Source organism: Dromiciops gliroides, chromosome 4, assembly GCF_019393635.1.
Source record: "Dromiciops gliroides isolate mDroGli1 chromosome 4, mDroGli1.pri, whole genome shotgun sequence".
NCBI classification, from domain to species: domain Eukaryota; kingdom Metazoa; phylum Chordata; class Mammalia; order Microbiotheria; family Microbiotheriidae; genus Dromiciops; species Dromiciops gliroides.
This window is the reverse complement of record NC_057864.1, coordinates 496,487,053-496,511,185: the sequence shown is the minus strand read 5'-3', so window position 1 is coordinate 496,511,185 and position 24,133 is coordinate 496,487,053. Positions and strand designations below refer to the sequence as shown.

The following is a 24,133-nucleotide window of genomic DNA, read 5'->3' as shown; positions in this document are numbered from 1 at the left end:
CCCTTTGAGGGCCCCCCTGGTGTTGGCATAATCAGGGAGGGGACGATTGAGTTGAGTGGAAATGAACAGTGATGAGTGCCTCAGTTTCCTCAGCAAGAAACTGATGTTCAGTTCAGCTCAGCCCTCCCTCCCTCCTTCTCCCCACAGTTTGGAATGTCATGACTTTGACTGAGGCCAGAAGCAACTCACGTTGTTCCCACAGGTGTCGGTAATATTATGTGTTTTTGGCAATGTGACAAGGGGGGCTCCCAGGCTGGGTCCTGGTGCATGGGTCCTGATCCTGGGTTGTGGGTCCTCCCACAACCACAGACTCTTCGCACTCCTCGCTGAGGAGGCCTGCAGGCTCCCTACCCTATCTTTGGGGCAGTGCTGAGGGCTGGGAATGGCGTCCTGAGCTTCAAGCAGGGGGTTTCTGACCCCCCCCCCTTCACAGGATAGCCCTTCTAGGCGACACTGAAAGTCATTTTGATGCTTCTCTGACCCCCATCCCCAAGACTTCTTGGTGGAGGACTTCAAGTGAGTCGCTTTGTAATCTCGTTTTTTCATCTATAAAAAGAGGGAGCAGCTAAGTGGTTCAGTAGGTAGAGATTTGGGCCTGAAGTCAGGAAGCCCTGAGTTCAAATCTAGCCTTAGACCTTTCCTAGCTGTAGGACCCTGGGCAAGTCACTTCTTTTTGCCTTAATCACTTATCTGTAAAACTCGGATCACACTAGCACCAACCTCTTAGGACCGTTGTGAGGATCAAATGAGATCATCATGGTCGAGTGCTTAGCACAGGGCCAGACATGGGAGGCACTTTATCAATGTTGGCTATTGTGACTATTGGTATTTTTATGATCTCAGAGGCTGCTCTCAGCTTGACAGGGGAAGCAGGACGCCTGCCCCAGCTCTCAGGGGTTTCTGGGGTTTGAGTGAGGCTGTCCTACCTTCGCGGTGGTTGGCCACAGCCAGAAAGGTCTCCCCTGAAATCTCAAAGGCCTCCCAGTCCCTGGCACTGTGGGTGACGATCCTCTGGTAAGTGACAAACTTGAGTTTTCTGGGGCTCCACTTGTAGATGACAGAGAACTCCTGCCGACCCTTCTCTTTCGGCTCAAAGTTCGCCACGGCCAGGAAGACCTAAAAGGGGGCACACAGCGCAGTTTGATCCGCTGTCAGCACCCCGCCCCACTTCTGAGACGGGCACCTGGGCACTCCGTGTCCGCATCCTCCCTCCTCCTTTGCCCAAGGTCTCCAGCCAGCAGGCCCTGGGCCATAGCCCACTTGATGGGATGTTCTCTCTCCCCCTCCACACTCGGGCCACCTCCACCATGAAGCCTGCCCTGTGCCCGCCTGTGGGCAAAGACACCCTCTGCCTTCTCTGGGGTCTCACACACACGCATGAACGCACACACAACACGCACACACGAGCGCTCACACATGAGAGGCAGAGCAAGATGGAGAGGTGTGTTTAGGGGGTGGGGTGCACGCTGGCCCGGGGGAGAGGCTGTGCTCTGCTGAGCCCCGGGCCCAGGTCACACCCTGATGCATGGGACTCGTTACAAGCCAACTTGTGGGCCTGATTTGGAAATGCTGACAGACCCGCCTTGCACAGAATGCTAGGCAGTGAAGCCCTTGGGGCAGAGCGAGCCAGGGCCTGTGCTCAGGGAATCTTTTCTTCTTGCCTTGTCTTCCCCTGTGGCCCTCACCCACCTGCCTCCAAAGACACAGCTGGGCTTCCCCGCCCGAGCCAGGCTAACAGCTCTATTGAAATACAGGCAGCTGCAGTCCTCACCTGTCCCCTTTGGGCCCAATGGCCATTGGCTGGGGAGGCTTCAGGCTGGGGGAAACTGGACGAGGGGATTCCAGGCCAGCCATGTGCCCTCCCTGATGGCCTCTGGGGTCCCTCCTGACCCCCAGGACACAAACGGAAGGACAGACGATTTTGCCAGGGGCGCGCACCATTTCACACCAGTCCCAAGGCAGGGGCTATGGCCCTTGGTGCTGGGTTACCCCTCGTTCCTCCTGTGCCCCAGTCCTGTTGACAGCCCCATCTGCCTCATCTGCAAGGTCCCCTTCGGTCTCTCTCTGTGCTGCCTCCTCCCAGTGCCCTAGACATAGCTGACGATGTCCTTTTAAAAACCAGTCTCTGGGCTTTCCCACCCCCTCCTTCTCAGCCGCTTCACTTCGTAACTAGAGCTTTCTTTGCTAGCCCCTCTGCTCCTCGATGTCCTGAAGACACCATGTATCAAACTGCTGAGACAGAGGGCTGCTGAAAGTCCAGAATTCTCTGACTGACCACAGCCCCAGGCACCCGCCAAAGGCTGTCAGATTCCAGACCCGAGATGCCACAAGGTCATGCTGTACTGGACAGTGAGCAAAACTGTCCCTCTTGAAGACCTGAGAACTTGGGTCTGGCCCCTGGGGACCTTCTCTGACCTTGTCTCCCTGAGTCCTAAGCCTTGGCCTCCTGGCTAGCTGCCCCTTCTCTCCCAGCCCCGGCACACCTCCTGCCCACAGTCTAGCCCTCTGCTGCCAAGGAAGCTGCCCAAGGGCACTGCCTCTTTCTCTTCTTCCTCTGCAATCTCCCAGGGTGCCTCAGACACCCTTAGGTCTCCTCCATCATGTGAAGCACTGCCCCACACCAGAAGACCCTGGTCTAAGCCCCTGTTTTCTGGCTGAACAACCTGCATAAGTCTCTTGGATTTAGTTTCCTCATCTGTAAAATAGAGATTATACTGGCAAGCACCAACCCCGAGGGGGTTAGGGCATCACATGAGCTCATGGATACAAAGCACTTCACAGTCTCCGGGCCAATCACTCTACTCTCCTGCTCAAAGCTCTTTCTTGGCTCCCCATTGCCCTTTATCAGCACATCAGATCAATGTCCAATAAGAGCCCCCCCCCCCATCTGTCCTGCCCAAGCCAAAGGTGGAGGTGTACCCTTGATGACCTAGAACATCAGAGGAACAGAGACAGCAATGCGTCTATGACTGAGGCACAACCCAGGTAGAATCAGCAAAGAGGAGCCTCATCCACCATCGGGTACGAGAGAAACACAATCCAGTGATGGCTGCTTGAAAGTCAGTATTTAGATTTTCAGTTACAAATTGAACCTTTAACTTTATGCATTTAATCTTTTTTTTTTTTTTTTTAGTAAGGCAATTGGGGTTAAGTGACTTGCCCAGGGTCACACAGCTAGTAAGTGTTAAGTGTCTGAGGCCGGATTTGAACTCAGGTACTCCTGAATCCAGAGCCGGTGCTCTATCCACTGCGCCATCTAGCTGCCCCATGCATTTAATCTTAAAATTAAAATCCAAACATTTGGCTCCTGTATTTGCGGAGTAGAGTCTGAGTGGCTTCTCCTCCCAGACCACACCTTGACTGAGAGGTTCCAAGGTGCCTGACACCTGCAGGAGGAACATCTGGGGAGTCCTTGAAGGAGGCAGAGAAGGCTGGAGAAGGAGGGGAGCCTCTGAAGAGGGCCAGAGAGAGAAGAGCAGGACCAAAATGAAGGATCTTTCATCCGCTGGGTCTGCGGCCCAGATGTGACAGAGAACCTTTGACTTGTCCAGGTGCATGATGACTCCCTATCTCTGGTGACTCACGTGGGCACAAGGGGCGCTGCATGAGGGAACCTGGACAAGTCCTAGCCAAGAAACTGAAGCCTCCAGGACACAGGTGGTGTTCTTATCTGCTGCTGACTGATGGCCAGGGAGGCAGGTGTGAGAGGGAAGCAGATGGTTGGCAAAGGGACTGGGACTAGGACATCAGGCTCTCGGCCAGGGATGGAGTACACTTAGTGAGCAAGCAAGGACTGGCAACCAGTGGGCACTCCCTTGGTACCTCAAAGATCGAACTGAAAGGGTTTAAAGTGAAAGGGCAGGGGGAGGGAGAAGAGCGCCCACCTCCAGCCACCACTAGACTCTGTGAAGAGTCACTAGATGGCAAGAAGAACAGTCGAGATACAAACAGAACTCCATGGGGCAGATTCCAAGAAACGGGAGGACAGGGGATGCCCTAGCCCTGTCTCTACAGGTTTGGGCAAAATGTTTGCCAATCACTCACACTCTGCATGTGCAAAGACAGAGAGATGTGGGGAGGGGACAGGCTCATGAGACGGTTTCAGAACCAGCTGAGTGGCCATGACCTCATGCCTGTGTAGCAAAGAGGCCTTTGGGGGCACTTCAGGAATCTGAGCTTGGCTCTGTGTCATTGGCCGTATTTACCAATGACGTAGACAGAGGCACAGAGGGCACAAAGAGGGACCATACGGTGAACACATTGGGTGACAAAGGGAGGATCTGGGAATGGTATGACACCCTAGACTGTTGTTTGGTCATTTCAGTCATGTCTGACTCTGTGACCCCACTGTGAGGTTTTCTTGACAGATACTGGAGTGATTTTCTAGTTCATTTTACAGAGGAGGAAACTGAGGCAAACAGGACTAAGTGAATCACCCAGGGGCACACAACCAGTAAGTGTCTAAGGCTGTATTTGAACTCAGGTCTTCCTAATTCCAGGCCTGGCACTCTATCTATCTATTGCGCCATCCAACTTGCACCTAGAACACTGGGCCATGCCAAAAAAAGATTAACTGGAATAGAGATAAATATAAAATCTTACACTTAATCTTTTCTTTAAAAAGCCAACTGGGGACTGGACTTCCAGACCTGGCGAGTCCATCTTGGCCCACAGGGAGCAATTGTGCTCACAGAAGCTGGAGTGGACGCCAGCCATGGTGTGGGGGAGCGACAAGAAGATGCTGGACGATGGGGACCCCAAGAAGGAAGATGAAGAGGAGGAGCAAGAATTGGTGGAGCCCCTGACCGCTATGAGGGAATACTGTGAACAGATCCAGAAATTGGTGAAGGCACGCGAGTGGCTGGAGACCTGCACAGACTGCGTGTCTTTGCACCCCAACACCGAGGAGGACTGCACCGAGGAACTCTTTGACTTCCTGCACGCCCAAGACCACTTCATGGCTCACACACTGTTCGAAAGTGTGAAATAAACATCTGCATGCGCTGTCAGCTGCTCCAGGCTCTGCCCCGTTGGGGGCTTCTCAGTGAAATCACTTCCCATCATGTCACCCTGAATCTCAAACGCTGCTGTACCATGTGTCCTGTTAGTTCACGTGAGGCCTTGTGGCCTTAGGTTTGGGCCTGGAGCCCGTGTGACACACAGCAGTTCCATTGGAATAAAACCCAGTCATCTGTGGGGAAAAAAAGCCAACTGGGGGGGAAAGGACCCATGTGTACAAAACTATTTATAGCTGCTCTTTTTGTGATGGCAAGGAATTGGAAATCAAGGGGATGCCCATCAATTGGGGAATGGCTGAACAAGTTGTGGTATATGAATGTAATGGAATACTATTGTGCTGTAAGAAATGATAAGCAGGCAGATTTCAGAGAAACCTGGAAGGACTTGCATGAACTGATGCTGAGTGAGATGAGCAGAACCAGAACATTGTACACAGTTTCAACAACATTGTGTGCTGATCAACTGTGATAGACTTGATTCTTCTCAGCAATACAACAGTACAAGATAGTTCCAAGGGACTCATGATGGAAAAGGCTCTCCAAATCCAGAAGAAAAAGAGCTGTGGAATATGGATGCAGATTGAACTGTACTATGTCTTTTGTTTTTGGTGCTGTTGTTTTTCTTTTTGGGGGTTTTTCCTTTTTGCTCTGATTCTTCCCTTATAACATGTCTAATGCAGAAACATCTTTAATGTTTTATATATATATATAACATTATATATATATATATAACATTATATATATATATATATATATGTATATAACCTATATCAGATTACTTGCTGTCTTGGGGAGGAGGGGAGGGAGGAAGATTTGAAACTAGAAATCTTATAAAAACAAATGTTGAGGGGGCAGCCAGGTGGTGCAGTGGATAAAGCACCAACCATAGATTCAGGAGGACCTGAATTCAAATTTGACCTCAGATGCTTGACATGTACTAGCTGTGTGACCTTGGGCAAGTCACTTAACCCTCATTGCCCCACCAAAAACAAAAACAAATGTTGAAAACTATCTCTCCATGTAACTGGAAGCTAATAAAATACTTTTATAATTTTAAAAGAAGCCAACTGGGAAAGGAATGAAAGAGAGTAATTTGTCTGAAAAAAGATCTCGGGATCATGGTGGACTTCAAGCAGCAACTGAGTTCGTTGTGGTATGGCAGCCAGGAAAGCTAAGCTAAACAAACCTGGGCTGCATCAGGAGAGGCAGGGATCCCAGGGAAAAGGGGATGGCAACCGCGCCCCTTCTCCCCATCAGTGCCGCCTGGCGTGTTTCCGGGTGTTCGGCTCGGGAAGGACCGTGACCAGCTGGAGAGTGTCCAGGGGAAGGAGGCCAGGACGGGAAGGGCCCTGACACCTTCTCTTCTGAGGATCGGTTTGGAGAAGAGAAGGCCGGAGCTCCCTAGCGCTGTGGAGAGGGGCCAGATAGGCTCCCTTTGGCTCCAAGGGCAGACGAAGCACGACGGGGAAAGGGGAGGAAGGAGACTTAGGCAGGAAGTCAGAGAAGGTTCCGAAGCCTGGGCGTTCCCCCAGAGAGGAGGCCGCTGGCGGAGGCAGAAGAGTCCCCTTCCCCGGAGTCTCCAGGCTAGGTTGGCCTCGCTCTCCTGCCATGTGCCGTAGGGATCTTCACCATCCCTGGGATTCCGTGACTGGGCTTGGTAGGGAGGTTTTCTGGGCACGAAGCCGAGACCTCCCTCCACAGTTCCTACTCGGGTCCCCCGGGGGCAAGTCTGAGCGAACCCTTCAAGTTCCAGAAGCCACCCCACCCCCACCCCCGCCGGGCTTCCAGCTATGTGTCAGTCCATCCAGCTGATCCTGGGCACGCTCTTCCGGAGGCCCATCGTGAGCCCTGGCTTCAAATCCTTCCCGTGCCGGTGATTGTCTATGTGACCACGGACCGGGCGAATCATTTACCTTCTCTGAACCTCCCTTCCCTGCGCTCCGTTAGAAAGCCTGTCTGTGGAAGGAGGATGAGCCCTTCCTTGGCTCTCCATTCAAGGCTTCCATTAAAGCCTCCCAAGGTCACATGAGATTGTCCGGCTGCCCCATCACATTCATGTTGAGCTTGGGGTCCACTAAAACCTCTAGCTCTTTTCCACATGCCTTCCTGCCCCACCCCTCTCCACCCCACCTTGTATTTGTATCCCTGGTGTTTTCCCAAAGCCAAACGTAGACCCAATTCTTTGTAAGTTTCCTCCTATTATATTGAGCTGTGTTCAGAGCCCAGAGCACCTGAGTGTGACCCTTTACCACATATGGGTGTATGACCCTGGACAAATCACTTCCTACCTTGACATCCGTCCCTGGCTCTTCCCTAAGGCGGGTTGGCCCGTGTTGGCAGAGGAAGTTCTCTGCTCACAAGTTGATTCTTGGCCCTTATCTCAATGAGATTTCAGCCTGTCGAGAACTCTGGGTCCACCTCTGCCATCCTGCATAGGGCTGCCCCTCCCTGCTTCCTGCCATGGCTGATGGGACAGCTCAGCATCTGCCGGCAGTGCAGCCCTGACGAGACCAAGGACAGGGCCCAGCTCTGAGGAGGGTGTCCTCCAGCTGGTTCTGAGCCCACCCAAGCGCCCTGTCATCTGCCCCCCCCCAGCTCGTTCTCCATGCAGACACCGAACTGGAGGCTGACCCCAGCTTGGCTGAGAGCCAATCTATGTGGCTCATCACCTGCCGAAAGATGAGCTCATCACCATGAGCTCAGGCTTGTTCCAGGGACCTCTGCTCCCCTCCCTCGTGCCCACAACCATTCTCTTCCAGTCCCGCAAGCCTAGAGGAAGCCCTGGCCGTGAGCCAGGCCTGTGGGCAGCCCTCTGGAACTCTCTGGGTTGTCCCTGAGCCATTCCTGGTGAATTCAGTTTGTGGGTTCAAAGCCCCTGCCCTGCTGCTGCCCCTCTGCCACTCCTCTACCTCTTGCTCTGGAAACTGTCACCCAATCAATGCCACCATTCCTCACAGAAAGGAGCAGTGGGTCACTGACGCCCTCGGGACTTCTGGACTGACTGCCACTCCCCCGGACATGTCCCCATTATAGCCAAAACTCTTGGAGAGCAGGATCTGCCTCCATTTGTCTTTGTATGCCCCGGGACCAGCAGAGTGCTGGGCACACACTAAAGACTTGAGGCTAGCATGGTCAAACATGTCACCTTTGAATGTAGGTCAGTCTGGACTCAAATCTAAAGAACCACCTCTTCTGTTTACTCTTTTTTTTTAAAGAATTTTTTTTTGGGGTGAGGCAATTGGGGTTAAGTGACTTGCCCAGGGTCACACAGCTAGTGTCAAGTGTCTGAGGCCAGATTTGAACTCAGGTCCTCCTGACTCCAGGGCCGGTGCTCTATCCACTGCACCACCTAGCTGACCCCCTGTTTACTCTTAAACAACATAAATAAGACAAAAATGGAAAACATCAAGCTTGGAAGCCTTCTCCATATTTGAAAATCTTTGAGTAGCCAAAGGTGGAAGGAGTAGCATGAAGCTGTCACTCTTTCTCTACCCCCACCCCCAGCTAAATAAATTGCAGGGAGAAAGCCAGTCAAGCTATGATAGTGGGGGGACCTCAATACACCTTTCAGACCTAGACAGACATAACCAAAAACAAACAAAAAAGAAGTCGAGGGCCTCAATGGGATTTGTAGAAAAGCTAGAGATGGCAGGCCTCGGGTAATTACTGAATAGGAACAGAAAGGAGGATATATATTTTCGGCCATGCATAGCATCTGGACAAAATGAAGCTGTAATCCATTAAAAGAGGTCATAAAAGCCTGTTGGTAGGATTATGAGGTGGTCCAGCCATTAGGGACTGTGCCCCAAAAGTCACAGAGGCGTCTGAGCTCACCTTCTGGGCTCACGCTACCACTAGTCGGTCTATATTCCCCCAAAAGATCAAAGAAAGAGGGAAAGGACACATGTGTGCAAGGTTTGTAGCAGTTCTTTCTGCAGAGGCAGAGCACTGGAAAGCAAGGGAATGCCCATCAATTGGGGAAGGGCATGAACGTGGTAGAAGCTGTTGTGCTGTAAGAAATGCTGAACGGGGCAGTTTCAGTGAAATGTGGGAAGTCTGGTACAGGCCAGTGCAGTGAAGCCAGCAGAGACAGGAGAACAATTTATGTCATATTAACCACATTAAAAATGAGCATTTTTGAAAGAGTGAAGAACGCTGATCAACACGATGATCCCTGTGACCAATGAAGAATGGTGCCTACCTCCTGACAGGGGATGATGGACTAAAGCACCGGAGACAGATGTTTTGGGCAGGGCCGATTTTTGCCTTGTTTCCCCCAGAAGGGAGGGAGATAAAACAAATATTTCTTTATTTTTAAAAGTAAACTTTAATTTAAAATAAGACTGATCTTCAGTAGGTCCCCCTTAAGCCACCTCTCTTTCCATTTTCATGTTTCCATATGGGGTCAGGAGGGGGAGAAGAGATGAAATATTAACACCCCTCACCCAGGCCCCGATATAGAATTCTCTTGGGCAAGAAGACAAGGCCAGATCGTGGACAGATGAACAGTGAAGTCTCTTCAGAACATATTTTCCTTAATAGATGTGAAAACTGGTTCTGTGTTCTTACTGGGTCCCTTTGAGTTTGGCAGCTCTAGAGACCAGAACGAAGGGAAAGAAGGAAATGCTGACCCAAAGAAAATGAAGGAAGGGGTGACCCTTCTTGAAGTCAGCTGGCCAGCTACAGGCAAGACGGGATTGAGTTTAGTGAAACATTGATTCTGGAGTCCTCTTAGCAAGGATGTCCCATCCCTGCCAGCTGCCCAGGCAGACAGCTTCAGAGGGTGAGTGCCCCACCCCCAACACTATACCGCCCCAGGCCTTGCTGAACTGACCAGGTCTTGGGCCAAACTGTAGGCAGCCACGGGCAGTGACCTTGCACGTGGCACAGGCCCCGGCTCTTGCTGAGTTACAAGAGAACTCCAAAGTCTCTCAGGGTCTTATTACCTTTTTTCCAATAGTGAAATATTTCCATGCCTGGGCTTGGTGAGTGGGGAGGTTCTGATAAGAGACAAACTTCCCATCCACCCACTTGTAGATGGTGGAGCTGGCCTGGCGATTGGCTGCAGCCGCGAGAAGCCCCACATGGGGGATGGTAAAGACCTCAAGGCCCATGGTCTCAGAGGGTGTGGACAGGCTCTGGTGCAACTCCACATAGTCTAGCTTCACTTTGGCTTGGAACAGAAACAGAAACAGTCAGTGCCGGGGATGGGAGGTGGGGGGTAGGGGGGTTCCCATAAGCCTGGGAGGCAAATCCTGCTGCCTAATGGGCACCAGGGTGATCAGCCCCGGAATGCAGAAGCGGGCAAAACTGGGGGAGGTCTTCATGGATGGGGCCATTGGGGAGGGGAGCTGGTCCTAGGGGTGCCAGGGGCCAGGGGAGGCCCATTTGGGTGGGAACAAGCAGCAGCAATCTCTGGGAGAGGGCAGGAGGGAAGCAGCCTCCCACTCAGAGCTATGAGAGAGGCAAAGAGCTGGGGGAGGGAATGACGTCAACTTGTCTGAGGGAGGGAGGGAGAATAGGAGGAGAGAGAGACACACAGAGACAGAGAGACAGAGAGGCAGAGACAGAGACACAGAGAGACACAGACACACATACAGAGACAGACAGAGGGAGGGAGGGGGAGGGAAGAGGGAGCCCAACTTCTTTCATGCTTTGTTTTCATGACAGTTTGGAAGGGACTTGGGCACAGGGGGGCCACACCACTGCCACCTTCCTCCCACTCCACCCCCAGGCAAACCTCCCTGAGTGAGAGAAGACTGACATAGAGGACACAGCCATTCTCTTTTTTTCTTTTCTTTTTTTTTTTTTTTTGGCAGGACAATGAGGGTTAAGTGACTTGCCCAGGGTCACACAGCTAGTAAGTGTCAAGTGTCTGAGGCTGGATTTGAACTCAGGTCCCCCTAAATCCAGGGCCAGTGCTTTATCCACTCCACCACCTAGCTGGACACAGCCATTCGTATGCCAAGCCTTCTGGGCCAAACATGAGTGCGGAGGGACCTGAAGGCCTGACCACTGGTGGCATGGTGAGTGAGGCAGCAGGTTTTCAAGATTAGAACCCAGAGCCATAAGCAAAGACTGGCCAAGGACTTCTCTTTTCCCTACTCCTAGGCAACTGCCCCCTGGATCTCCAGGCCCCTGGGCCTGCTCTGGCTGCCCGAGGATGCGGCTGGACAGGAATGGAGGCTGTGGGCCCCTGGACTGAGCTCTCGTGCCCCTGAGGCCACTCACCTTCTATCATGGATACCCATTCGTTGCCAACACACAGGTAGAGGCCCCTTCGAGAGGCATCAAACCAGAACTGGGCATCTTCCATCCTGGTGCATTGAGGACGAGGGCCCAGGGTCACTTTCATGTCAGCTTCTGAACACAAGACCAAGAGAATAAATGATCAGTCTCCTGTTACTGTTTGGGGAGACAAAATTAATTAGGACATTTGGCAATGAATTTGTGTGGGGTCTGACACCAGAGGTCATGGTGGGGAGTGGATAGAGTTCAAAGATCTGGGTTCATATCCTACCTCTGCCATGTACTAGCTGTGAGACCACGGCCAAGTCACTTGCCATTTGGGAGCCTCCCTTTCTCCATCAGCATCAACATGGAATGCCAATACTGGGCACTGAGCTGGCCAGAGTCTGGGCACTCCTTGTAAGTCTGAGGCTGCCCGTGGCCCCTGAGGTGATCTCTGCCAGGGTCACGCCTTTTCAGGCTACCACGGATTGGTCGATTGTCAAGGACATATTTCTGGTCACGTTTGAAACCCAAGAAGTGTCAAGAGTGTCTCAGGGAGACGTTCACGGAGGGTGGGTGGGCTGCCTGGGCCCAGCGCCGCAGGCGTGCAGGCAGGTGTCGGGCACTGTGCCCCCTCTGTCATCGACGCCTCTTCTTCCTCTCTCCATCCCTTCCTGTTCCCATACTCTCATGTCCTTCACTCCAGGCCTATCAGGGCTGTCTGTGGACAACTCCCAGCCCGCTTCACGTGAGCTGGGCTAAAAAGGGGAACTCCTCAGGGACCATAGCACCCACCCCGCCCCCTCTAAAGGGTGACCCCTCGTGAGACACAGGAACTGGGCAGATTCGGCCCGAGGGCTTTCAGAGTCTGAGTCTCAGATCAGAGTTGGAGGGACCTCGCTGATCTCGCTTGTAGCTGACCCAGAATCTCCACGAAGACTCCCCTCACCTGTGGTCCCCTCACCTGTGGTCGCCTCACCTCTGACCAAAGGACTTCTGGGAAGAGGCTCCATTTCCACCGCCCTGCCCCACCCCTGCTGCTCACTTCCACCCTATGGCAGCCCAGGGCACTTTGGGCATCAAGCCAGCCCGGCCTCTTTATCCCTTCTCTCCTCACATGGCCCTGCCCCTCCCCATCCCGCCTGCTCTCTTCTGGATCGTCTCCGGCCCGTAAAAGGCCTTCCTCAGATGGGGTGCCCAAGACTGGGCACAGCCCTGGCTGGGCTCTGACCAAGGCGGGAGACAGAGGGACTCTCTGGCGCTCCCTGTGGACACCCTCAGTGTTTTGGACTGCTTGTGCCTCGGTGTTTTGACCTCACCTAACCCTCTCCCAGCTTCTCTCCTCTCGGCCCTCTCTGGGAGCCATCCTGTGGTCACGAGGCACCATCTCTGCCTTTTCAAACAGCATCAGATGCCATTGCCTGGTTTGCCCCTAAAAGCCCTGCTCTTTATCAGGTACGCCCAAGATCTCCACCCAATTTCTGTCACGCCCTGCTCTGCCCAGCGTTTGTGGCACCCTGCCATGGCCACCCCATGTGCTGCAGACCTGAGCACTGAGCCACTGAGCCACCACTGCCGTCCGCTCATCAGGGAGCCTGGGGACATGTGGCACGTGGCATCTGCCTCCAGGTTGGCTTGGTTGTGGGTTCTGAATCTTCCTGACTGCGCCGTGACCTTGCCCACATCTGCCCTCGTCACGGCTGAGGACATCCCCATGGACTTTTTGAACGTGGATATCTGCCCAGGGCCCCCAAACAGTACAGCGACCCCTGGGGAAAGCGTCTTACCGTAAGGATAATGGAGCCCCTCATCTTCTGGTGTGGCGGTGAGGTCTTGCAGGACCGAGGGGACAGACAGCACGGCCAGCTGAGGAGTCCTGCTTGGGCACACCCGGGAGGTGGCATCGGAGCCTGGAAGGAGCACCAGCTGCCTCAACAAGCCCTGGGGGAAAGAGGGAGAGGTGCCAGGGAAGAGGTGCCCGGGAAGAGGCTGAACCCAGTCTCTGGGAAATGCCACCATCCGTCCTGGGCAAAAGGCAGGAAGGGGAGACCGTGAGAAATGTGTCTTTACTTTCCACAAAAGTCCTTAGTTAAGAGCCAATCACTGCAGAGGGGCTGGGGGCGGGTCTGCTATCGCTGCTTCCTAGTCCCTAACTTGGAGGTGGACAGGCCCAGGCTGGCGCTTTAGAAGAACTTCCTAGGAAGACAACTTTAGGGGAGAGAAGATGCCCGGAGATCAGGACTTTGGATCTGGAAGGGACCTTAGAGACCATCTCTCTCTCTCTCTCTCTCTCTCTCTCTCTCTCTCTCTCTCTCTCTCACACACACACACACACACACACACACACACACACACACACACACACACACCATTGGACGAAGGGAGGGACTGAGGCCTAGAGAGGGAAGGGATTTGCTCAAGGTCACACAGGATTCTTTTTTTTTTTTTTTAAGTGAGGCAATTGGGCTTAAGTGACTTGGCCAGGGTCACACAGCTAGTAAGTGTTAAGTGTCTGAGGCCGGATTTGAACTCAGGTACTCCTGATTCCAGGGCCGGTGCTCTATCTACTGCGCCACCTAGCTGCCCCATCACACAGGATTCTAATAAACGCCTAAGCAGGATTTGAACTGAGGGCTTCCCAACCCAAAGTCCAAATTCCTTCAGTGTTCTCTAAAGCCTCTGCATGTTGGGCATTGATGACCAAGGGTCAGGGTAAGTGGCGGGGAGGGGTAATAGTGGGGAGATTCTTGGGAAGGACAGAGATGCTGCAGTGGCCCCACCTCGGGGGCTGCCCTTTCTGCCTGTGGCCTCATCACAGAGCATCCAAGAAGCATTTATTTACACAGCCTCCCCTCCCTACTGCTCCCGACTGCTCCCCACTTCCTCTCCGGCCCAGGAGGTCACCTTGAAAAAGAGGTCCCCGGAACCTGTACCAGGAGGGAAGGAGGGCTGAGTTCACACCCTGTACTCACGGTAAAGGTGCCCTTCCTTCTCCGGCGACTCCCAATGAAAAACCGGGACCCCTTCATGGTCAGCGCCATTGGAAATGGGGTGTCAACAATCCTGGAGGCAGGGAACGGGGCTGTGTCAATGGGGGAAGGCCAGGACCCTGCTCACCAACCCCCAAGGAGAGGGTCACTTCTCGTGGGCAGAATAATTCCAGTTTTAACGACTGTGCAGAGGAGGTGATGGGGCGGGGGAGGGGGAACTTCTCCCCTCAGAACATCCCCCTCCCACCAGATCTGGGACCAGGCCAGCCCCGAGACAAACAGAGCCCGCCCTGTCCCAGACCCCAAGGCCAGCAACAGGTGGCGGGTGGGAAAGTCTCTGCACCTTCCCCTAAAGATGAGCCGCCCCCAAGGCCCGGGATTCCCTGGCTGTGAACGCTTAGGACCGGGAAGAACTCTGGGAAGTGGTGCCCATTCCAAGCCTGCCCCTGGAGGGCGCTGTGCTCTCTTTGCCCGTTGATCCTCCTCCCTGCCTGCTCTTGGGCTTCACTGACTCACTGGCAATTCAGTGAGTTTTCTGACTATGGCATCTTGCAGAGAAATCCTTGCACTGGCTACCCAAGCACAGAGATGAACACGCGGGACCTTGTGAGGGGAGGAGCCCATGGCGGGAGAGCCCAGCATCCCATTCCCCCGTTCCTTACTGCTGGGGAGTGTGAGGGAAGCACAGAAACACACCCCGAGAGGAGGAAAGAGGAGACAGGGATCCCCCACACACCTGCACAGACACACATACACATGCACACACACGCCTGTGCACACATACCTGCATGGACACACATACACACGAGCACACACACCTGCACAGACACACATACACATGCACACACACGCCTGTGCACACATACCTGCACAGACACACATACACACGAGCACACACACCTGCACAGACACACATACACATGCACACAGACACACATACACATGCCCGCACACACCTGTGCACACACACCTGCACACACAAATACACATGAGCACACACACCTGCACAGACATGCATACACATGCACACACACACCTGCACAGACACACATACACATGCCCGCATACACCTGTGCACACACACCTGCACACACAAATACACATGAGCACACACACCTGCACACACACACATACACATGCACACACACCTGCACACACACACATACACATGCACACACACGCCTGTGCACACACACCTGCACACACAAATATACATGAGCACACACACCTGCACAGACGCGCATACACATGCATGTACACACATAAACACACACCGCAGCATACACACATGCATCTGCACACACATGGGCACACACGCCTTCCCTTCACCCCTGGCCCTCCTTCCCTGGCACCTACACATCTGTGGGCACGCTGCAGTCCGCAGTGAGGGAGAAGGAGCCTTCAGACACGGCCAGAACTAGCGTGTGCCACCGATTGTCGGTCAGAGGGACATCCTGGAAGGTGACCCTGGTCTGCCAGCTGCCTGAGAGCTCCTGGCTCAGAAAGAGGAAGTGCAGCTTGCTGGGCGAGTAGCGCAGGCCCACCAGCAGCGTGTCGCTGGCCTCCTCCACCACCGTGAAGATGTACTCATTTTTCTGGAAAGAGCAGGCGGGATCAGGCAGGGGAGGCTGCCCCAGGGGTCAGCCCTGTGCCCACAGCAGACGGCAGCAGGCAAGGGGAGGAGGGCAGAGGAACGTCCAGCTGCACGGAGCCTTGGACACCATCTCCCCTTCCCTCCTTTTGTTTGGGAAGAAACAAGGGCCCTCACAGGCCAGAGAGGGCCCGGGGAGCTCTGCCTCCAGATCCTGGGTTCTTTCTACTGGTCCACACTGCCTATACTTCATTACCATTGGGAACCCACAGTTAGTGACGCTGGAGGTAGGGAAAGGAAGGGCCAGAGACTGAAGTGTTTTAGTCAGGACCACCCTCACACAGGGTGGGAGTTTTGGGCTTGCAATCCAAGACTGAAGTCTGCCTTACTGACCTTTCCCCTCAAATTTCCAGATCACCCCCCTTTTCCCTCTCCCTCTCCCTCTCCCTCTCCCTCTCCCTCTCCCTCTCCCTCTCCCTCTCCCTCTCCCTCTCCCTCTTCCTCTCTCTCTCTCTCTCTCTCTCTCTCTCTCTCTCTCTCTCTCTCTCTCTCTCTCTCTCTCTCTCTCTCTCTGTATCTCTCTCTCTCTGTATCTCTCCTTCTCTCCCTCTCCCCACCCCTCTCTCTCTCCTCTCTCTCTGTATCTCCCCCTCTGTCTCTGTCTGGCTCATGACATGACTTCTTGCTTCTTCAATCCCTTAATATTTAATACTTTAATACACCTGAAAGCACCGTATGCAGCTCAGATATTATGGCTGTCACTGTTCCATGGATGCAGGCTGGGAGCCCTCTGAAGGGAAGAAGCCAGGCTCAGCCCCCAACTGGGCTGACCTCTGTTGGCGCCACAAGGCCTAGGATGTGGCCTAGTCTCCCATGAGGTGGAGGGAAGGGCATGCATCTGGGGCCACACCATCGGGACCTTCCGCCTGCTCCAACCTTAGCTCCTCCCCCGGAGATCACTGGCACGAGGGCTCTTTCCACGGGCATCAGGCCAGATGTGGACAGTGGGATTGGACATCCCCTCCCCCCTTGCCCCTAGCTTGGGGCCTGGACCAATCCCCAGCATAGCAGGCACTGACCTTAGGTGGGAGGTTGAGGACCTTCAGGGTGACGACGATGGAAAATTCTTCTGGGAAGAGGTCACAGTGTAGAAAAATCCTGGAAGCCGGGAAGCTCAGGAGGCGGGGGGTGTACACGGCAGATAGCTGGAAGCCCCTCGCCCCTTGGGACTGAATCATCCTTAAGCCACCAGAGGGGCCGCTGCCACTCGGGGGGATGACCTCGGAGAGGATGTCTAAGGGGCGTAGATCTGTGGGTGGGCAAGAGAGAGCACCTGCTGTAGCTCTTCTCAGACACCAGGGCACCCAGGTCTGGCCACTGCCCTGTCCCCAGGGTCTCTGCCTGCCCACTTCTGAAGCCTCCTCTACCTCCACCCCCACCCCAGGAGAGTGTGAGGCCTCTAAGGACAGGGACTCCCCGCACACAGGAAGGCCTTCATGGAGTTGTTAGGCCAGCAGTCATGGTTCTCTTGCTCCAAAATGACAACATTTATTGAGCACCTGCTGAATGCCCAGGGTAACACAATCGATGACGTGAAGGGGCACGAAGTACCCAGATGTCCCAGGCTTTGTCCCCCAAGGATCCTGATCCAGTTAGGAAACAACACATGGACATGGACACAGGGGGACACCGAGGCCGTGAGTGGAGTCATGCCAGTTGGTGGCTCCATGGGGGAAGTGACCCACCCAAGGCCACGTGGTACCCAGCCAGCCTCAGCCTGCTTAGCCCTTCACATTCAGGAGCTGTGGCTTATGGCCAAGGTTCCTGGTTTCTTTTCCTCCTTCACTGACACTGTCTCTTGGTGGAGAAGATCACAGTACTCGTCTTCCTTAAGATCTCGGGGGGGGGGGGGGGAGGGCGGTCATTTTCTTTAAGTTGGAGGGCTATCCAGGCCAAGCCCCACCATTTGTCAGATGAGATTAAACCTAGGTCCTGGGCCTGTTAGAGAGTCAACAGTGACCAGCATCAGCTGCTCTGCTCCCCTCCCCTGGTGCCTGTTGGTGAGTCCCCAAGGGATGGGTAGGCCGCCCCCTCAACGTCCTCGCAAAGATACAGGCTTTAGCTGGGAGAGGGGGCAAAGGACACAGCCCCAAGCCCCTCCAAGTGCTGCCCTAACTTTGGGGCCCTAAGAGGCCTCAGATGTCATGGCAGAGAAGACACTCCAACCCCAGGGCTCTAGAGGAGGCACGCTCAGGAAGGTGGCACCCAGGTCGGGCCTTGAAGGACAGAAAGAATTACCAGAGACAGAGTTTGGGCAGGAAGCGGTGATGGGCACCGTGGATGGGAGTGGAAGTGGCTGAGAGGGGCATCAGGCGGCATGGGCAGCTGATTCTTTTCCAGCCTGGAGGAGAAGATCCTCAGGTAGGGGACAGCCAGGGAGGGTTCTTTTGTTTGGAGAGGAAGAGAGGTCTACAGAAGACCTACCCGGACAAGGGAAAAGGAGGCAGGGCAGCGACCTGAGGCTGGGGAGCCTGGAATTCCCAGGCAGAAGCTCCAGAGCAGCTGTCCTGCTTGAGAGCATTGTGGTTCAGACCCACCCCCACCCCCCACCCGGGCCTGACTCCTCCTGTCTAGCCAACCTGGAGGAACACAAGTCAAGACCTGGGCCCCATTCCTGTTCCCGAGACCAACTCACTGTGGGATGTTGGCCAGGAAAAAGCTCCTCCCTGAGTCCCAGCTGCCCTGCGTGTGTGCATGTGCATGTGTGAGTGTGTGTACAAGCAAGTGTGCGCATGCAAGTGAGCGTGTGCCTGCACATGCGTGCATGTGTACAAGTGAGTGTGCATTCGTGTACATGTGTGTATGCATGCATGCATGCATGGGGTGCAGGGGGACACCGGGGGGTGGCAGGGTGCCCTCCAGGTCCATCCCAGCCACAATTTCATCCTTATGGATAACGAAGCCAGAGAGGCCCCTCTGGGAGACAAGAAAACAGGGGTCAGAGGTGATACCTACTTCAGTACCACATGGCTGGCTGCCTTCTGGATCAGGGAGCAGCCGGGTTCTGCTTGGCCCCAGGAGCAGAATGAGGGCCCACAGGGAGGGGGTATCAGGGAAAGGCCCCTGACAAGGCCTGCTCCACAGAGCAGAAGGAGCTGCTGCACCCGCGGGGATTGCTCCTCTTCCAGGGATGGAGTGGCCGGCTGTGGCCTCTGAGCACCTGCTATGGATCCCTGAGAATTGACCCTGGCGGCAGGTGGGGCAAGTTCCATGGTGCCTCCGAGAGCCCAGAGAGTCCCCAGGGCCTTCCGCCCTCTGCGACCGCTGGCAGCTCCGATTAGTTAGAAGCCAGGAAGAGCTCCGGCAGAGCAGAGTTGGCGACCATGTTCTTCACGTTCTTAGACATCCTACACTAACGAGCACTTATCAAGCACGGGCCAGGGACCATGCTGGGCGCCGGAGACACACGGACAAGAGGAGAATGAGGCCTGCACTCAAGGCACTCCCTGGAAAGAGAAGCGGCGAGTACAGGTCGCCTGCATCCACAAGGGCCCCATTTCCCCCAGAGCTTCTTACCGGCCTAAATTCCAATGGAGAGGTACTTAGTGCTTATTGTTAGAAACATCAGAGGTGCCAGCTCCAGGCCATCCCGGGGGCTGAAAAGATGGCACCGCTGGAGAGGCGTCTCCTGATCACGCCTGAAAAATGGTTGGCAGCACCTTGCCATGCACACCTGGCCTCCCCTGGCACCCTGAAGAAAGTCTCTGCCAAGGGAGCAGGGCTTGGCACACCCACTTCCCAGTGTCCTATCTGTCCTGGCTCAGGGGCAATCTGACAGCTAGAATCAAGTCTAATCCTGCTGAGGAGGTTCCCCTTCTCGGGTGCACCAGATCCTCCAAGGGCACCCAGGACTCCCCTGGGAAGCTGAGGGCACTGGGTTCCCACTCCTGCCTTCCCTACTCTGCCCATCAGAGGGACACCATGTGGTAAACAGGTTTGTGCTTGGTCATTAGAGCTGAGCATGTGAGCCATAGAACCCAAGCCAGCGGCTCCTGACCAGCAGCCTGGGCTGGGCAGGAGGCAGCAGAGGGGCAGTGAAGCACATTGCCCATGCCCAAGGAAAGTCCAGGCAGTGGTCCGAGCTGTCCATGCTCAAACCCTCTGCTGTGCAGACCCCCCAGGCAGCTGGTCTATGAGGCTGCCTTCCCATCTGCTTGGTTGGGAGGGAATTCATCAATAACCACATACTGAGTGAGCCCCCAAGATGGGGCCAACTAGGTACAGGGCTGGGGAGAGAGACGGTATCGTGTGGCGGGGGATGCCAAGAAGTCAGTCAGTGGGAAGCGTTTATTAAGCTCTAACTGTGTCCCAACGCTGGCCAGCACCGGGGCACAAAGGAAGGCAAAATCAGTTGCTGCCTTTGAGAACCTTTGGTTCCAGCCAACGGGACCATGGTCACGAAAGGGGGACCAGTCCTGAGCCTGCAGAGGCCTTTCCCAGGATGCTGTCCCCACACAGACCTCAGAAGGAGTTTTCAATTAGCTTCCCACAAGTAGACAAATGGGAGAATGCTTACACAACCGTCTGCCCTTCCTGCCCAGCAGCAACTGAAGAAGGAGCTCTGGGCACCTCTGTTCTCTGAAGCCTGATGGTCCGGGGTGGGGGTGGGGGGTAGAGGGAAGGAAGGAGTTTCCTCTTTTGTTCTGGGGGAGAGAGCATGGTCCAAGAGGCTTGAGACACACCCAGGGACACCTGGAAGGGATTTGGCTCCTGGGTTCCTATGGGTTTCTTCAGCTTTGGGACCCCAGATTGGAGGGCAGGAGGGCAGAGAGTCAGACTCCTCCCAAGGCCTTCCTTTGGAGAGGGCAGAGGCTGGACTCTCAGCTGAGCCTGCTTTGCATCTGCTGCATTTTTATTCCTCTTGTTACTTATTCCCCCAATATGTTTTAGGCTGGTTTGGGGCCCTAGGTACCATTGGAATCCACGTTGTGGGCACTTCCACTATGAAACTGCCCTGGGGCTGCTCTGAAAGCACAGATCTGATCACCTCCCTTTATGACCCAATATCTGCTGTCAAACCTACAATGTTGGCTTTTCACAACCCTCCCCCATCTTCCCTCCCAGTTCCAGCAATCCAGAGCTCAGACCTTGCACAGGAAGTCCTTGGGATCACCCTGGTCAGTGCTCTCCCCTCCAGAAATGTCCCTGAGGAAGCTGGTCCCTGCTCAGGGGTTCCTCAGCCCACCAGCTCTCCCTTTTCTCACTGCATGCTCAGGACTTAGCCTAGTCTCAGGCCAGGAGTAGGGGCTTCATGGCTTGAAATGGAAACCAAAGTGAAGATGTTTATGAGCTGATGTCCATCACCTGGACAAGGTCACCATGCCATAATGATGGGTTCTGTGGGAAGCTGCCATAAACAACAACAGGGAAGAGGGTTTGCTCTGCCCCTGGCACATCCCCCTGACAGGAGGGATATAAAAGCCCACCAGGCTAGGGCACCTTCTCACACAGCCCCACAGCTTCCATCTCCTTCACATATACACACACCTCAATCCCAGTGAGGCTCAAGCCCCTCCCTGCATCAGGCACCCAGCCCCTCCCTGACACCCCTCTGCTACTCTTAGCTGCCCAAGGCACCAGCACAGCTTCTCCCATCATGGCAGACTCCTGTTTTTCTGGGCCCTGTGTTCCCACAGCCTCAGCCGCCTCAGTCTGCTCCAGTGATGTGAGTTGTGGCAGCAACATCTGCCTGCCCAGTTCTGGCATGGGCTCCTCCTGGCAGCTGGACGACTGCCCAGAGAGCTGTTGTGAACCTGGCTGCTGTGGGCCCTCCTGCTGCCCTGCCCCATGCTGCACACCAGCCTCCTGCCTGACCCTGGTGTGCCGCCCAGTCTGCTGTGTGCCCGCCACCTGCCAGCCAGTGTGTGCACCCAGCCCCTGCCAGTCTGTGTGCACCTCCTCCTGCTCCCCAGACTGCTGCCAGCAGTCTTGCTGCCAGCCCATTGCCTGTGGGGCTTCCTCCTGCCAGCAGTCCTGCTCCCCAACCCCTAGTTGTGCTGCCTCTCCCTGTGCAGTGCAGTCCTACTGCTGCCTACCCCTCTGCTGCCAGCCCAGCTGCTGCATTGCCCTCCCTGTGTGCTGCAAGCCCAGCTGCTGTATGACCACAGCCTGTGCTCCAGCCTCCTCCTGCTGCCAGCCCAGCTGCTGCCGCCCTGCCTCCTGTGTGTCCCTCCTCTGCAGGCCAGTGTGCAGACCAGCCACCTGCTGTGTGCCTCTCTCCTGCAAACCCTCCTGCTGCACCACCACCTCCTCCTCCTCCTGCTGCTGTGCACCCTCCTGCTGTCCAGCCACCAGCTGCTGCCGCCCTTCCTCTTGTGTGTCCCTCCTCTGCCAGCCCACCTGCTGCAAGCCTGCCTGCTGCACTGCCACCTCTGGCCAAAAATCCTGCTGCTGAACACAGAGTGGTCTCTCTCCCTCTCTCCCCCCACCCCTTCCCGACTTCAGGGGCCTCTGGGACCCATCCCCAAACATCAGCAGGAACAACGGCCAGCATGCCCCTGAAAGGCTTTGAGCCCACCAGGCCAGAGACAACAGGCTGCTCAGAACACCCCAGGCTCACACCGGGCCTCCTCCATGACCCCAGACCTGCCTCCTGCTCCCACACACACCTGGCTCAGGGTGTATTGTTCCAGCACCACCTGCGGCTCTCAGGCTCTCCCTAGGCTCAGAGTGTGCGGGGATGGCCCTGTCCATGGGCCCACCTGCCAATAAACTGCATCAACTCACCATCCTGGCCTCTCACTTGCCCTTTTTCCTCATCCTGGGCCTGTGGAGGGAAGGGGAGCACAAAGCCTGCACAGGACAGCCTGCCAAGCCCAGGAGGCCACAGCAGAGAGTGCAGGAAGTGAGCACCACAGCTCGCACATGCTGGTCATGCTGACCCAAGCCCTGGCAATCCCTCCCCAACTCACGCTGTGCCACATTCACTCCCATCCAGCCGCCCACCAGGCTACTAGCCTCTAACCTTCAAAGTCTTCCCTGCACTGGCCACGAGGCCAGCTCCCACCCAGGAGCGACCTCCACCTGCCCTTAGTGAGGATGTCACGCACGTTTCTGTGGAATGACCCCATTGTCCCTCAGCACAAGGTTCTCTAGGCTAGAGCTACCAATGAATAGGCCTTTGGGGTCAAGGGGACCCTGGGCCAGACACATCAGGGTCACAAGCAGGGACTTGCACGGGCTCAGGAACCCTCCTCCCTTTCCTGTGGTCACTGGACGTCCACCACCATGGGTCCCCAGGCAGTCGGGAGACTGGGCTTGGGCTGGGCTTAGAACACAGGATCCAAACTTCCTGCGTGTTGAGAGGACTTTGGCAGGAAAGGCCCCACTGGGCAATATGCCCACTTCAGCCAACGTCCTTGCTTCTCCCAGGCCCTTTTCCCTTCACCAGGGCTCTCGAGTTGGGGAGAAGCTGGTGGTGTCCCCCAAGAGACAAGGCCATGTCTAACCCATAGCAAACACCTCTAGGCAGCAGCAGGGGACCAGGATCATGGGGGTCCTTCCTCCCAGTGAATGCTCCCGGTCCCTCTTCCCATGCCTTCTCCCTCAGACTCTGTCCTGTGACTAGCACAGGTAACCCTTCAGTCCCAGCAGCTCTGATCAGTTGTCAGGATTTCCTCAAACAAGTCAGCATCTGCAGCTAACCCTCATCTCTCTCTTGCTCCTGGTTCTGCTCTTGGAGAAGAAAGAGAAGCCTTTTCTCTCTCCTGTCTGATATACCTCCACTTCCCTGGCGACAGTTGTCAAGTCCTCCCTAAAAAGTGTCTGGAAGAATCTTCCTCCAGAGGTCTGACTTCCCCCCAGTTTGGGCCTCTCTGTCTCCTCTGGGTACAGACTCACTTAAAAATGTGGCCCTTAACAAAAGACACCAGGTGTCCCCTTGAAGGTCCAGGTGACAGGAGCATTGTCAGTACTGTTGTTGGGCATACTGCCCATAGACAGTTGGAGAGGTGGCCCTCCACAAGTGTTCAGGAAACCCTCCTGTCATCCAGGGATTGTACGAGGGGTGGAGGGTCTAAAGACAAAAGTCACACTGGGACTGCCCTAAGGGAGCTTGTATTCTACCAGAGGAAGGAGGATGAAGATGGACAAGCAAATAAAAGTCATTTCTGAGGGACAGAGGACATTGGCATCTGTAGGGAGCAGGAAAGACTCTACATGGGAGATGTCATAGGAGCTCACCCTCAGGGGAATCTAGAGGTCCTAGGAGGAAGGGGTTTGGAGGGAGAGCACTCCAGGCACCA

General features: G+C 55.0%; 3 protein-coding genes across 3 annotated transcripts in view; 2 read left to right on the top strand and 1 right to left on the bottom strand.

The window, feature by feature from the left end:
* Positions 1-24,133, bottom strand: part of TSPEAR (thrombospondin type laminin G domain and EAR repeats) — a 190,748-nt gene that overhangs the window by 20,868 nt on the left and 145,747 nt on the right. The window contains exons 2-8 of the mRNA XM_044002431.1: positions 16,910-17,139; positions 15,596-15,834; positions 14,222-14,312; positions 13,037-13,190; positions 11,250-11,381; positions 9,965-10,191; positions 927-1,116 (exon numbers count right to left, since the gene is read on the bottom strand). Of these exons, the coding sequence (XP_043858366.1) occupies positions 927-1,116; positions 9,965-10,191; positions 11,250-11,381; positions 13,037-13,190; positions 14,222-14,312; positions 15,596-15,834; positions 16,910-17,139 (1,263 nt within the window). The remainder of the gene's footprint in view (positions 1-926; positions 1,117-9,964; positions 10,192-11,249; positions 11,382-13,036; positions 13,191-14,221; positions 14,313-15,595; positions 15,835-16,909; positions 17,140-24,133) is intronic.
* LOC122754228 (cytochrome b-c1 complex subunit 6, mitochondrial-like) lies at positions 4,710-4,990 on the top strand. Its single transcript, XM_044002444.1, has one exon. The coding sequence runs from the start codon at positions 4,715-4,717 to the stop codon at positions 4,988-4,990; it is 276 nt and encodes a 91-aa protein (XP_043858379.1). The 5' UTR covers positions 4,710-4,714.
* On the top strand, positions 21,487-22,492 carry LOC122754216 (keratin-associated protein 10-3-like). The gene has a single exon (XM_044002432.1). It carries the CDS (start codon positions 21,487-21,489, stop codon positions 22,282-22,284), a length of 798 nt encoding a protein of 265 aa, XP_043858367.1. The 3' UTR covers positions 22,285-22,492.

Excerpts from the sequence above, each read along its gene's own strand:
- LOC122754216 (XM_044002432.1), top strand. The coding sequence starts at position 21,487 with ATGGCAGACTCCTGTTTTTCTGGGCCCTGTGTTCCCACAGCCTCAGCC.
- LOC122754228 (XM_044002444.1), top strand. The coding sequence starts at position 4,715 with ATGGTGTGGGGGAGCGACAAGAAGATGCTGGACGATGGGGACCCCAAG.